Raw genomic sequence first — 15,392 nt, forward strand, 5'->3', positions numbered from 1 at the left:
GTACAGCACATCTCAAGCTTTGTAGGACTACAAATACCCCCTTGTAATGGTAGAATCCCTGGATTTCCCAACAATTTAAATTCAAAGTCCTAACCATTCCTGCTGGTTGAAACGTAATATTTATTCCCTAAATCAAAGCCTTAATGTTCCTTTCAGGTTATTGATTGTCTATTCACTGGCATATTATAACCCCTGAATTAAGAAGAATATGTACTTTTCCGTTACAAAGTACTTACCATAATATCTGCTAAGGGAACAAATCCAATAACAACTTTGTTGTCCTGGCGAGTCTGAATTTCCTGAATGTTTCCTCTTCTTTGTGCCAGATCTGCCAGGACAGGGCTGAGATAATCTCTAGCTACTGTAACCTCAAGATTCATCAGAGGCTCCAAAACTTGCTTATCAGCTTTCTTCAGAGCCTAAAGAAATTAAAGAATGTTAACTTATCTTTCATAAATAAATACTGCCCATACTCTTAAGCCTAGAGCTCATACAAAAAGACATAAGCTTGTTTTAACTCTCTCTTTAAAGGTAACATTTTATAAGACGTCAACAACTACAATATTTGCTGGTATAATAAGCATGGTAACATAATTTATAGATCTTTTGTATAGTATGATGCAAGGAGGGGTGTTTAGTAAAGTCTGATTATAAAAAATGACTGTGAACATGTGGTCAGAGTCACAGAAGTCCTCTCAAAGATTCATTTGTTCATATTTAAACCTCATGTTGCTGTTCCTGATGTCCACAATTACAGTCCATGCCATGCCACAGACAGCAATAAAGGGGAGAGCTTGGAAAAATGTAATGCAATAAGGTAATAGAAACATTATGTGAAATCTTTTATTTAGAATCTTAGATTTCAAAGGCCAAGAAGAACACGCATATAAAGACTGTGGAAACTGAAAATGCCTTTCAGAATAATGGAATTGAAAAAGATGTAAAAATTAAGAGAAAAAACTGCTACAATAAAGAAAAGGATTGAATTCTGTGTATCTAGGGCATACCATGGTCACAGAACTGTTCTTAGTCCTCTTTTCATAATTTTTCCCTGGCAATATTACCTATCTGGAGAGCTTCAAAAACACCTTCAACATGGCTTCCTCAAAAGCTTTAAATCCTATGCAGCCCATAGTTTCTGAGTATTCCAGTCTTGTACTCCATTGGCCTGCTTTGGGATAGTGTCTGAGTATCTACAGCTCTCCAACATGTCCCACACTGAGCTCATCATTTTATTTTCCAAACACTTCTAAACACATCCCTTTTTCTTATGATGACATCAGTAGTCTTCAGTTCACCTTTGACTTCCTTTTCCCCAAGTAAGCTGTAAGATTTTTTTTTCCGCTGTTCCTATTGCTGGTATCCTATGTCAAACTTAGTCCATTTCCTGTCCTCAACTATCTCTTCCCTATTCGAATTCCTTCTGTACTTTGATACTTCTCCCTTCGAAACCTTTAAATTATGCTCCACTATTCTCAAAGTTCAAACTCTTTAATGTAGTTTTTAAAGATTTCTCTACAGTCTGACACTATTTTACTTTTTCAACACACGGACTCCCCTGCCTTCATCTGATAATACAGTTAAAAGGACTCTTATCTCTGTCTGGAAGGTCCCCCACCGTGCCCAAGTCCTCCAAAATCATCTCAGCTCAAATATAAATCTTTCCAAGAATCCTCCCCAATTCCCTGCTTCCTACTTTCATGGCATTTGCCCATTTTATCTAATACTTTGGTTATACTTAATTCCCTTACGAAATCACAAGCTCCTTTAGGTAGAGTAAAATCTAATCCTATTTGTGTCCTTCTCAGTGCCTGGTGAACTATAAGCACAACACAGATGACTCAATAAATACATGAAGCACTTACAAGCAGAGAGAAGGAGACTCCCCATTACAAGAAGCTTAACAAGGGTAGCAGTACTTCCATTAGGAGTATTTTGTTTGAAGTAATGAATTAAAACTAAAGACTAAATGTAAGCCCCCATAAAGTTAATTCTTGTTCTCTGGTATAATCTTATTAAAAAGGTGAATGAACACAGAAATACAGACTTTATTTTTAGAAGACATGTTACACTTTGAAGGACAGGCCGATATATTGGGGGCTTGGGGTCAATTTAGAAACATTATTTTTCAGATTCCCATAAACTTTAAAAATTACTTGGGGACAGACAATGATGGTGGCTTACACCTGTAATCCTAGCACTTTGGGTTTCGAAGGCTGAGGTGGGCAGATTGCTTGAGCCCAGGAGTTCAAGACCAGCATGGGAAACATAGTGAGGCCTTGTCTCTTAAAAAAAAAAAAAAAAAATCACTTGAGGGTGAATTTTCTCAATAATATAGTCATAACTACTTTGCAGGTAACATTTCTAACTATTAAGTGAACAACACTTAAACTTTTTTCAAAGCTTTGTTTTTAATCAAAAAGCTATTTAAGAAGTATAAATTTAAACTCATGTGAATGAGATATTAAGTTTGGCTTTCTTAAGTCAGGGGCTTGGGATACTTAAATTAACTTTGTAATTATAGATTCAAGTACAATTACAGAAAATTGGGTCTCAATCACAGTCCACGTATTAGAAAATGGCTATAAAAGCAAGCATAAATAATGCAAAATCAATCACCTAAAAAATTAGGGTAGTTCAATGCTGAGAGGAATGTATGGAATCAGCATTCAGCATACCACACTCCTGGGAGTTAATCCAGTTCTGGTAGGTTAATGAGGCAGGAAGTGGAGAGTCCATGACACTTAAGGACAAACTCCCCAGATAACCATACCAAGAAGACCACATTGCTTGATGCTTTGAGAAGAGAAGGTGCTTAGCCTGAATCTGTTATTCAGTGGGACTTAACTAGTTTCAATGATCCTTAATTAAAGCAATCTTATAATTTAATATAAGTAGAGAAATAATATGGAACTCTGCACGAATTTGCATGTCATCCTTGTGCAGGGCCATGCTAATCTCTCTATCATTCCTATTTTAGTGTATGTGCTGCTGAAGCAAGCACTAAAGCAATCTTATTTGAATAACAATCTCCAAAATTGGAACCAATATTGGATCTTTAATGTTCTTTAAATTACAGTCCATCTTGGGCCAAGCTAGCCTCAGATCTGTCTTCCAGTCAAACCTACCATGCTTGCCTCTAATAGCTGTCTGTCAGGGATGGGGAAAGCAGAAATGCCACTTAAGGAAGCTTGCCTCTTTATCAGAGTATATTCCAATAGCAATCCATGTTAGATAGTAATTTCTAAGATCCTCTTTGAAATAAAAGCCTGGTGATTAAGAAATCAAAAGATTCTCCATGATAAGAACTCTTGTTGACCACAAGGCTGAGGAGGCAAAGACACAAGATAAGGCTCTGTAAACACAGCTGTCTGCAAGATCAGTGGTACTATACTCAGAAGAGTCACCTGAAAGCCATAAAGATTAGGATAGTTCTATACCTTTTGCACGCATCTTGAGACACAGGCAGAAATCATAGTTGTGGAGGTACCAGGATGAATTGTCAGGGAATATACAGTAATTGCTACATCTTGAACTGGGGATCCAAGCAATGGTCCTAGACAAGGGAAAAAAATTGTATCATACTATGCTCGATGTGTATTGAGAAGTAATGAGAAATGCAAAGGAATAGGGAGAAAACACTAACAAAGTTAGGAAAAAGACTGAAATAATCTATAATATAAGGAGTGATTAAATGGTTGAGTGTGATACTAATGCTTACTCTCTCATCTGAGTGCCTTACCTTGGAGGCATGCGCTGTGAATTCCACTTTCAATGGCCTCTTTGGAGACTTTCAAAAGGCCTTCACTGATACTTTCAGCATACTCAATCACTGGCGTAACAGACGATGTTTCAGTTGGCCCTGCTTCCACTTCTACGGTCACCAGATGCCTTTTGTCTCCTAAAGTTCTATCTAATGTATCTGTAAACAAATTGAATATGGTACCTCAGAATTAATTCTGGAAAGGTATCAAGGTGCTATAAAACAGCAAAATTATCATCAACAAGCTCAGGGTCTCATACAAGATAAAGTGGGAGAGAATATTAACAATGGGAATGGCACTAAATACAGTATAAAAATCAGAGTAAAGAGCTCTACCAACAAAGCATCTGCTTCTATGTTGATCAATGTTAAAACCTGTTCTGTATCACCTATTTTAACATTAAGGTATGCTGAGGCACATGTTATGAAGATTATACTTTTAAACTTTTCAAAATGTCTTGTAGGTGATTGAAATCCTTTTAGTTACAAACTTTTAAATAAAAATTAAATGATAAAACCTTTAAAAGTACAAAAGGTAAGCTAATGAAAATTAACTCTAAATCCTGACAACCCACAAAAGTTTTACATTGTGTATTTTTCCAGCAATACTTTATGCACTTACTGTTTACTATTTCTTTCCCCAAAAACTAGTAAAATGTTTTTGGTAAGACTGAAAACAGTATCTCTTACTTGCCAACAACCAACAATCTCCAATATTTTACTAAAACAGAACTATGCCGTATTTATGTGAGGGGCCATGTAATGCACTGACTCATGGCCCAAATTCAAAACTAAGAATTAATTATAGTCTATAATTCTTCATAATTCCTCTTCAAGCTCACGTTTATACTGTGAAACATTTTCTATTTAAAATTATACAGGCCTAGGTGTGGTGGCTCACACCTGTAATCCCACCCAGCACTTTGGGAAGCCAAAGTGGGAGGATTACTTGAGGCCAGGAATTTGAGACTAGACTGGGCAATACAGCAAGACTCTGTCTCTGTAAAAAAATAATAAAAATTAGCCGGGTGTGGTACTGCACACCTGTAGCCCTAGCTACTTGGGAGGCTGAGGCGGGAGGACTGCTAGAGCCCAGGAGTTCAAGGCTGCAGTGAGCTAAGATCTTGCCATTGTATGCCAGCCTGCTCAACAGGAACAAGACATTGTCTCAATATATACGTGTTTATATATAAATATACATGTTTATATATGAGTAACTATACACATAATTTATGTACAAGCTAAAAATGAGCATTCATGAAACCTAAAACTACGAAAGAAACAGAGTATTACCAATATCTAGATGCCTTCTGAAGCAACCACTATATTATCCTCATTATTTTCTTTAGTGTTACATCACATATGCATGTATCACTAAGCAATAGTTTACTTCTGCTTCATTTTGAATTTGTTATGCTATATGTATGTGGCAATTTTTTTGTTCCACATGTTTGTGAGTTGTCTGGACTGTTTTCCGATTCCAGCCCTACTCCCCAACATCTAACAGTCAGCACTTGGTATTCCACTATAAGGAATAACCCTCCCTCTTCTTCCCTATTTATCTATGTATTATTCTAAGTATGAACTTAGAAATTATTTTTTCACAATGGTCTATACTTATCTTGGTATTCAAATTAATCCAGATTTGGCCAGCAGAGTCTCTTCAAGCTGGTTCCTGTGTCCTTATATACCCCCCTCACCATCGTTTTTTGACCATTTTCTCTCTCACACATAGCATGATATTCCATTATCCTTTTTAATGTTTTATTTCATTTTTAATTAACAAATAATTGTATATATTTATGGGGTTTGTGATCTTTCAATACATGTATACATCGTGGAATGATAAAAAGCAGGCAAATTTACACATCTATCATGTCAAAAAACTTATTTCTTTGTACTAAGAAGATTTAAAATATACATTATTAACTATAGTCACTGTGCTGTGTAATAGATCACGAGAACCTAGTTCTCCTGTCCAATTGAAACTCCGTACCCCACTTCATCAGCATCTCTCCTTTCCCCAGCTTTCCAACCCTCAGCCTCTGGTAGCCATCATTCTACTGTTCTGCAAGTTCGACTTTTAGAAATTCCACATATGTGAGAGATCATGCCCGTTGCACCTAGTTTTGATAATTTCTTGTTCATTACTAACACAAGTGGCCCTTGAACAATGTGGTGGCTAGGGGTGCCAAATCCCTATGCAGTCAAAAATCCATGTGTAAATTTTGAATCCCCTGAAACTTAACTACTATAGAATACTGTTAACAGGAAGTCAGTCTTACCAATAAATAGTCAATTAACACGTCATATGTATTTTATATTGTATTTTTACAATAAACTAGAAAAAAAGAAAATGTTACCAAGAAAATCTAAGAGAAAATATATTTACTAAGTAAAAGTAGAACATCATAAAGTTCTTTATCCTTGTCATCTTTGCATTGAGTAGCCTGAGGAGTAAGAAAAGGAGGGGTTTGGCTTGCTGTCTCAGGGATGGCAGAGGCAGGACAATAATCCATGTATAATTGGACCTGCACACATACTTCAAACCCATGTTGTTCAAGGGTCAACTGTACTTTCCATCCCCTCTTTTATTTCTTCAGAGATAGTATTTGTATATTCTACATCTCATAACTCCAATAACTGAAGCCTTTGCTGGTGTGACTATCTATTGCTTCTATTGCCTTTTTGCTCATTGTGCTTTTTCTCATGGTTTTGTGATTTAAAGAGAATTTTATTGTGAGTAATATTCTTTTATGTGTGGGAGTTCTTTTTTTTTTTTTTTTTTTTGAGATGGAGTCTCGCTCTGTTGCCTGGGCTGGAGTGCAATGGCGCGATCTCAGCTCACTGCAACTTCACCTCTGGGATTCAAGCAATTCTCCTGCCTCAGCCTCCTGAGTAGCTGGGATTATAGGCACGCACTCACCACTATGCCCAGCTAGTTTTTGTTTTTTTAGTAGAAATGGGGTCACCATGTTGGCCAGGCTGGTCTTGAACTCCTGACCTCCTGACCTCCTGATCTGCCCACCTCAGCTTCCCAAAGTGGTGGTATTATAGGCGTGAGACACCACGCCTGGCCATGTGTGGCATTTCTTTGAGGCCTGGGTTGACTGATATCTTTGGAGAAGCCCTTTTCTCCAGGTTCCCTGGGATACTACCAAGCCATGAGCACTTTACACTAAAGAACTAAGTTCTCCTTGGTCTGGAGTTTTTCAGGGCACACTGGTTCTATAAACTTAGGTTAAAGACCTGTATCAGAAGCCTATGATTACAAATTCTCAGAAACCTTGTCCCCTCACCATAGAGCCAGACAAGCAAGTTTACTTGCCCTCTGCTTTTGCAGAAAGGACTTTTCCTAGTTAATTCTTTCCATGAGGATATGGCTCTCAAGCACTAGGTTAGAGATGATTACAGATTCTTCCAGAATAACTATAGCCTATATTGCTGACTTATTTTCCCAGATTACTACTCCTGCTGCCTTTTTGACCTCTGGAAAATTCTATTACATTCTAGTCAGCTCAGATATTAAAAATTGTTATTTAGAGTTCTCTAGCATTTTTAGTTTTTCCAGATAAACAGTCCAGAAAGAGGACTCCTCATGCTATTTGCTCCTGTATTCTGCTTAATTTTTCAAGTTTCAGTGAAATGTAACCATCAGGACTTTTCACAAACTAATGAGCAGCTTGAAAGTACCTGGTTATCCTAAACGCCTTTTTTTTTTTTTTTTTTTTTTTTTTTTTAACAACTTCCCACAAACCTGTCCACATTTTCTTCTTGGGGGTGAGTAGCAATAATTGTTGTCATGTTTTTTGGCTTAAGGGAACCAAATTAAAATCATATGTAGAAAAATTATGAATTTTTACATTTGGGAATTGAAGTATAAAAACTATACCTACTCAAGATTACTATCAGCATAGAATAATCCTATTTATTAAGTACTGAAACTGACTTTCTACTTTTACTTTATAGAGTAAAAATAACACATTGACTTCAAATTCTTAGACTAGTTCTGATAGTGAGGACTAGGACAAGCCGTCGACTTCCATGGCTTACTCTATTCCATGACCACTGAAAAGCACATTTGGTTGATGAGTGGTCATCCAGGAGATGTTATGGGTGATAATGAAATAGGGTTTTCTGTATTCAAAACAAAATCTTAAAAAACAAAAACCCCACATACGTAAAAACCGTCTCCTCTGATAGAAGACATTAGTGACTGTGAACACTGCTTTAAGCAACTAAATAGAGAAAGACAGAGAGAAAAAGCAAATCCTAAATGTTTTACTTTTTACCTGTGGCACGAACTGAGTTTAGGATGGTCTCTCGATATGCCACCTGGAGTGGCCCGAGATAGGTCTCCAGTCCATATTCCCTCTTGATTCGATCATGAATAATCTCTATATGTAACTCCCCCATACCACACAGAACAGTCTGGTTACCAGAGGAAGGAAATAAAAGATTAAGGGTAAATTATATTTATTGCAGAATACTATATAAAAGTATGATGTTAATATATATTTATTTTTCATTAATTAGTTTCCTTTGTAATTCTTTTTGGCCAGGGGTTCTTACATCAAAACATTGCTTTTGACTTTTCTGACTGGAATAATGAATCAATAAAAAGTGAATTACTTAGCCATTCTCTCCTCCTTCTTTGACAGTTAAATTATCTGCTGGGCAAGTGGCATTTGGCTAAGACTAATGATGCCAACACTTAGCTAGATACCAACATTTCCCAACCACAAAGCCAAATTTCTGGCCAGTGGAAGACGAATATAATTGATGTGGACAGCTTCTGGGTGGTGCCTGTAAGAGGGCACCTCTTTCTTAACGAAAATGTAGGCAACTGACATGACACATGAGAATGAGGGCTATACCTTGTAAATGGGCGGAAGAACCTTTCTCCAAAACCTTTCCCAACAACATGGGCATTTCCCAACCATCCAGGGCACTTTACAGCTTTGTAAGCAGTCAAAACCTTCAGACTAGCTTGAACCTTCATATGAGGGAGAAACTGACTTTTATCTTTTTTGAACCAATGAAGACTAAAGGTATTAGTGTATTAGCTTGGATCTGTGGAAGGGACTGGAGACTAAAGGTCAACGACATGGACAGTATGTGATCAAGCCCTAATAATAATTCTGGCCACCAAAGGTTTGGGTGAGCTTCCCTGGTTGGCAGTACTCTGCCAGGAGGGTAACATGTCCCTGAGGATAAAGGAAGCATTGCAAAGGTTTAAAACCCTCCCAGACTTTGCTCTATGTGTCTCTTTGGCTGATCCTAATTTAAATACTTTTGCTGTAATAAAACTGTAATCACAAATTTTAAAAAATCACTTGGTATAGGACTGCTATACTTTAAGTTACAAAGTGAACTATCTGGGGAAAATAGTTGTAAAATAATACAAATAAAATTACTTGCTTATAGATTATCTGTACATATATACTTACAAAAATATATTATGCTGCATAACACAGCACAGCAGAAGAACATGTTTGGGTAAAAAGTGTGAAAGGCACAGGCGCTGTGGCTCATGCCTGTAATCCTAGCACTTTGGGAGGCCAAGGCAGGCAGATCACCTGAGGCTGGGAGTTCAAGACAAGCCTGACCAACATGGAGAAACCCTGTCTGTACTAAAAATACAAAATTAGCTGGGCATGGTGGCACATGTCTGTAATCCCAGCTACTCGGGAGGCTGAGGCAGAAGAATTGTTTGAACCCGGGAGATCGCGCCACTGCATTCCAGCCTGCGCGACAAAGTGAGACTCTGTCTCAAAAAAATAAATAAAACTATGAAAGGCTATTCACCAAGTTTTCATTCTGCTACCCTGCAGAATGAGATGGAGGAACTGAGAAAGGGACTTAATTATTTACTTGGTAGATTTGTGTATTATTTGCCGTTATTTTTAAATGTAGTGCCAGTTTTTATTTCATTTATTTTTACTTACTTTTTTCAAGACAGGGTCTCGCTCTGTCACCCAGACTAGAGTGCAGTGGTATGATCATAGCTCACTGTGGCCTTGACCTCCCTGACTTCCCAGGCTTAAGTAACCTTCCCACCTCAGCATCCTGAGTCGCTGGGATCACAGGTGCATGCCATCACACCTGGCTAATTTTTATTTTTATTTCTTTTTTGTAGAGACAGGGTTTCCTTATGTTGCCCTGGCTGGTCTTGAACTCCTGGGCTCAAGCGATCCTCCCAAAGTGCTAGGATTACATTTCGATTATTTAAATAATAGATTTTTAAAAATAAAACATTTCTGTTTTAATTACGATTATCATACCCTTCAGTATCAATTAAACTAAATTACTACCTCATTTGGCTGGCATTTTGGGAAAATAAAGTACTCCATGCTTTCCAGGTTAACTATATCAGTTTATCCTTTTTAAAGACAAATTTATAATCTTTTTAAGAAACTCCTTCTAAAATCTTATATAAACATCACCCTGTCCTCCTAAAAAGAGGATGCAGAATGTAATTTAATCTTTTCTTGATGAATCAAAACATCTGTTCTACTGTGCTACATTATACAGTGCAGTTCTGCACCTACTTTAAAACTCCACTTCCTCTCACATTGTTACACTGTAGTCTATCACTTCTCTCCCATTTTAGGTGTTTTACTGTCTTCAAAAGCACCTTCCAATCCTCCTAGTATGCTTCTTTTATAAACCTTAGCATAAAAGGCTCAAGGCTTTGTCTTGATTAAACCTTATTTCAAAATTTCACAAAAAGCTGTCTTCAGGAGGGGTAAAAAATGTTGGGGAATAGTTTATATATGTGAAGTGTAATTAACTACATAGAGAATCAAGGAAAATGTGCTTATTTAGCTTGATAGTCAACATAAAAGCAGAAATTAGTATTATGAGAGAATTTTAAAAGGCTTTTCTTTCGGAGCACAGACTTAATCAGTGCTTTAGACAGACAGACAGACACACACACACACACATTCTTATAGAAAGGCTTCTGGAGTTAAGCAATAATACACCTACTTGTCCAGAGTCAGGATCTAGCCTCACTTTCAAACTTGGATCTTCACGCTGAAGACATTTCAATGCATGTTCCAAATCTATGGGATAAACAACTGTTATATTTACATTTCATTTTTTAAAATAATTATATGGTCTAGTGGGTAAAATAGATGGATAAGCAAACAAATTTTGAAAAAAGAAATTTCAACCAGGTGTGGTGTCTCATGCCTGTAATCCCAGCACTTTGGGAAGCTGAGGCAGAAGGATCGCTTGAGCCCAGGAGTTTGCGACCAGCCTGAGCAACATAGCGAAACCACGTCTTTACAAAAAAAAAAGAAAGAAAAAAGAAAACTTCAAACAGCCATACATACTGCAGAGACAAAAACAAGCTGACATAATAATGATGGGAGGCTACTTGATATTGAGTGGTCTAGGAAGGCCTCTCCGGGGTGATTTAAGTAAAGACAGAAATGAATAAACAAACTATAAGCAAAATCCTGAAGAAAAGGAATCCCAGATAGAGGGAATGGCTATACAAGGAACAATGTGCTGTTGGGAAAAAGAGCAAGAAAACTAGCAGCTAGAGATCAGTGGACAAAAGGAAGAACAGCATCAGATGAGGAAGGAGATGTGTGGCAGGGATCATATCATGTAAGGTCTTGTAGGCCATGGTGAAAAGTTTCGGTTTGCACTGCGAAGCCACCGAAAGGTTTTAAAAGGAACAGTAACATCATCTGATTATATTTTCCAAAGATCAATTTAGGAGCTGACAAAAAAGTAAAATGCCTTCAGAAAAACTGGCAATAATGAAGTGCCAAAAGCAGGCTAAAATTACATCATGAATAAACAGGTACTAGTATAACTCTATGATGATGAATTATCACAACCACAGAGAAAATAATGCATATTTTAGATGGCATTAAGTATGCCATCTAAAGTGATATTTTAATACACTCAATTAACTGATAAGTATACTCTACCTCCTTTTATAAAAGAAATATGTTAGAAGTTCCACAAAGTGTAGCTAAAGAGCTGAGCACTGGATTAATGAGCTAACCTTATCAGTCACACATTCAAAGTATCTTAGGTATACAAACCAGGCATTTTAGACCCACACTATCCAAATGGTAACCACTAGCCATTTGGAGGTATTAATGTTATTAACTGCCAAGTGCTGTAAATGTAAAATAAACACCAGGCTTCCAAGACTTACCATGAAAAAGATACATTTTAATACTGATTATATGCTGAAATAATATTTTGATATACTATGAAAACTTATTTCACCAGTTTGTTTGCTGTGGCTATAAAAAAATTTTACATTATATATGTAGATCACATTATATTTCTACTGGACAATACTGTTCTAGACCCCTGACATCCCAAAGTGGGCACCAAGGACCAGCAACACTGATAACACCTGGAGTCTGATGGAAATGCAGAATCTTAGGTTCTGGACCTACTGAGTCACAGTCTACATTTTGACAAGAATCCCAAGAGATGCGTATGCATGTTCAAGGTCAAGAGGCATTATTGTAGATAATATTTTATTTTAAGCACATACAGATACTCAAAGACAGTACATGCGTATGACACTAAGTGACTTTCGGAATAAAAATAACTTTACTGTAAAATAAATTCATTTAAAAATATTTACAATGTTAGCACTGTAACAGGTATCCAGGGTTATAACCAGACTATGGGGTAAGTACAATAAAAGCACAGAAAAAAGAAACATGTAGATCTGCCTGAAAGAAGTCTACATAAGGGAGCTTTGGTAAATCCCTTCCTCTTGGGGGCTCAGGACCCCTAAGCTAATGCCCATTAATGAGACTTTGGATACCAAACTTTTTCTCCTAAAGTAGTTAAAGGCTTAAATTCTCAGGTGCAAAACTGGCTGATGCAATGTAACTGCAAGCCCACAATTTGAATTTAGGTGCTCATGCTGCATCTGAAATATAAAATGACTCTCAAACATATTTCAAAGAATCCATGGGTTACTTTGCTTGGGCAGCCCCTGCTCTTAAGTGCCTGGTCACTCCTGATATAACCAGCTTGGTTAAGTCTGATAATTAGGCAGCCAGATTCATCATCATCTGATCCTTTTCCACTAGAGTAAAAACTATAACTAACTGGCCTCAGAGCATTTAAAGTAACAGAAAAACTGCTGTTAGGCCCTTTTTAACTTAAATGCTGTTCCTTCAGCAAAGTGGACATAAAAAGACTCAGTTTCGGTTTCCTTTGGTACTGGGGGGCTGTCTTACATCTATACTCAGATTTCTTTCATGTGAACTCCATCTGGGGAGGTGAGCAACTGTAACCTCTACTGGGCTAGGGATCTTCCTTCTTTCTCCCCACAGGGTCCTCAGGAAGACAAGGGGAGGCAACAGAGATTGCTTTTTTTCTCCTATAATCTGTGAGTCCAACTTGTTTTCAAAGGAAAAAGAGCTTCTAATGCCACCTCTAGAACCAGAAGGTTTGTCCTTAAACAGTCTAATATAGGAATTCAGTGAGAGCCTCATAAAGTGTGATGCTTGAGATGAGACCTAAAGAAACGGTAAACAGGGCCGGGTGCGGTGGCTCACGCCTATAATCCCAGCACTTTGGGAGGCCGAGGTGGGCGGATTACCTGAGGTTGGGAGTTTGAGACCAGTCTGACCAACATGGAGAAACCCCATCTCTACTAAAAATACAAAATTAGCCAGGAGTGGTGGCGCATGCCTGTAATCCCAGCTACTCAGGAGGCTGAGGCAGGAGAATCGCCTGAACTTGGGAGGCAGAGGTTGTGGTGAGCCGAGATCATGCCATTGCACTCCAGCCTGGGTAACAAGAGCGAGACTCTGTCTCAAAAAAAAAAAAAAAAGGGTAAACGTTTTCCAGGCAGGTAAGTTCATGGGCTACTATTATAATGCAAGAGAGAACAGAAGAAAAGAAATAGCGATGCAAAAAAGAGCACAGTATCTTCAGGAAATCACAATTACTTTACTGTGGGAGCATAACGTGTGGCTAGGTACTATAGTTTTATTTTTCTTTGGGTTAAAGAAGAGGGTCAAAAGGAAGGCGGAAGTTTCAATAAATGAAGCCAGACAAGAAGGCTGTGGCAGAGATGACTAGCAGCCTTCCACTCTACTCTGCTGCCGCCTACTTAAAAGGCTGCTTTTACCAGACTTCCTTGCAACAGGTGGCCATATGTCTCAGTGCTGGCCAATGACATAGAAGAAATCTTAAGAGAAAAGGGGTATATCTTCTTCCTTCCCCTTACTCCTTTCTGTTGTCAGCAACTCCAAGGTGATACCCGAGGCTGCAGGAATTATGCACTCAGGTAAGACAAAAAGATTAGAGCCTGGATCCCTGACAACACTGTGGAGCCACTCTAATCCCTGACTACCAATTCAAGGCTTCTGTTATGAGATAGAGAGAAATAAATTTTTTTCTTATTAAAGCAATTGTTATTTGGAGGTTTTCTGCTATATGTAACCAAATCTAATTGGAAATTATAATTGGAATCATGGGCTTTACATACCACACTAAAGAGTTTGGGTGTGTGCTAGAAGTAATGAGAAGCCACTGAAAAAATCTGAGCTAAAATGCTAAAGAACAAAGTAACTAACGAAAGTTCAAACGAGGTTATCCACAGTATACAAATTTCTTCATTGAGTTCTAGAGGTTGAGGTAGAAAACAAGGTAAAACAGCATTTTTATACATGATGATGAGAAACTGAATGGGTTATGAATCAGTTACTGTCTAATCTAATATACTAGAAGGGCAGTTCTAAGACCAGTTACTTAGAATCCCATAGATAGCACTACAAGAGTAAGGAAGAATATGAGAAGAATGGCCAAGAAATAAGAAGAGAAAAAAATGAAGGCATTTGTAAAAATGGAAACATCTTAAAAAACAAGACCAACCACAGGAAATGTTTACCAATATATTCAGATAAAATTTACCTCAATCACATAAGAAATCTCTTGAGGGTATATTGTAACTATTTTATATAAATTATCAGAGCACTAATTAGTTGACACACTAGGACCATTTATACCTGGCTGCTTAGACACTGACGGGGGTTCTATGGTACAGAAGAAAACAGGTTCTGGAATCTCCACTCCAGCCAATAAAACTCTCTCTGCTTCATTGTTTTGTCTGTGCTTCTTTTCTCCCTCCCTTTCGGCTCTACGAGCTGCAGCTAATGCGCTGGACTTGGATGAGACAATGGTGTCTCCAGTGGCAGTCTGCAAGCAAACAAGATGACTTGGAACAAAAGTGGCATTTAGCAAGCGCTCATCTCCACCAAGAATCACAATATAAGAATTTTTTTTGTGGCACTTTCTTTTCATCAGAACTTAAAAGAGAAATAAAATTCAAAAAGCTCATTAATAACTGCGTAAGTAAAGCTAATTTAACTTGCATAAGAATTCTATCCAAAATATTATTGTAATAAATTCTAACAAACAATAAAACACACACATACACATCCAAAATTATTTGGCAAAACAAATGTACTTTCCTAAATTTTCAATCATGACAAGACAGGTTAGGGAGAAATTCATTAGAGTGTTCTACCACCCATAAGAATTTATTCTTTTTTACAGAAAATCTCCTATTAACTAAAATAATTAACCAGAATACCCTTAACTGTGCAGATTGCTGGCTTCCATG

General features: G+C 37.5%; 1 protein-coding gene and 1 non-coding gene across 10 annotated transcripts in view; both read right to left on the minus strand.

The window, feature by feature from the left end:
• GFM2 (GTP dependent ribosome recycling factor mitochondrial 2) overlaps positions 1–15,392 on the minus strand; it is a 48,468-nt gene that overhangs the window by 972 nt on the left and 32,104 nt on the right. For 4 of the 9 annotated variants that reach the window (XM_005557160.5, XM_073993616.1, XM_005557162.5 and 1 more), the window contains 6 exons: positions 14,776–14,965; positions 10,754–10,830; positions 8,056–8,194; positions 3,743–3,922; positions 3,441–3,556; positions 237–419 (listed from right to left, as the gene is read on the minus strand). In XM_005557160.5, the coding sequence (XP_005557217.2) occupies positions 237–419; positions 3,441–3,556; positions 3,743–3,922; positions 8,056–8,194; positions 10,754–10,830; positions 14,776–14,965 (885 nt within the window). Of the gene's footprint in view, positions 1–236; positions 420–3,440; positions 3,557–3,742; positions 3,923–8,055; positions 8,195–10,753; positions 10,831–13,361; positions 13,573–14,775; positions 14,966–15,392 lie in introns of those variants that run through there. The other 5 variants (XR_012413734.1, XR_012413737.1, XR_012413735.1 and 2 more) reach the window with 4 other exon arrangements.
• Positions 2,902–3,004, minus strand: LOC123574213 (U6 spliceosomal RNA). Its single transcript, XR_006699106.1, has one exon. It is a non-coding gene; the product is annotated as a U6 spliceosomal RNA (small nuclear RNA).

Source organism: Macaca fascicularis, chromosome 6 (genome assembly GCF_037993035.2).
Source record: "Macaca fascicularis isolate 582-1 chromosome 6, T2T-MFA8v1.1".
In the NCBI taxonomy this organism is placed as follows: Eukaryota; Metazoa; Chordata; class Mammalia; order Primates; family Cercopithecidae; genus Macaca; species Macaca fascicularis.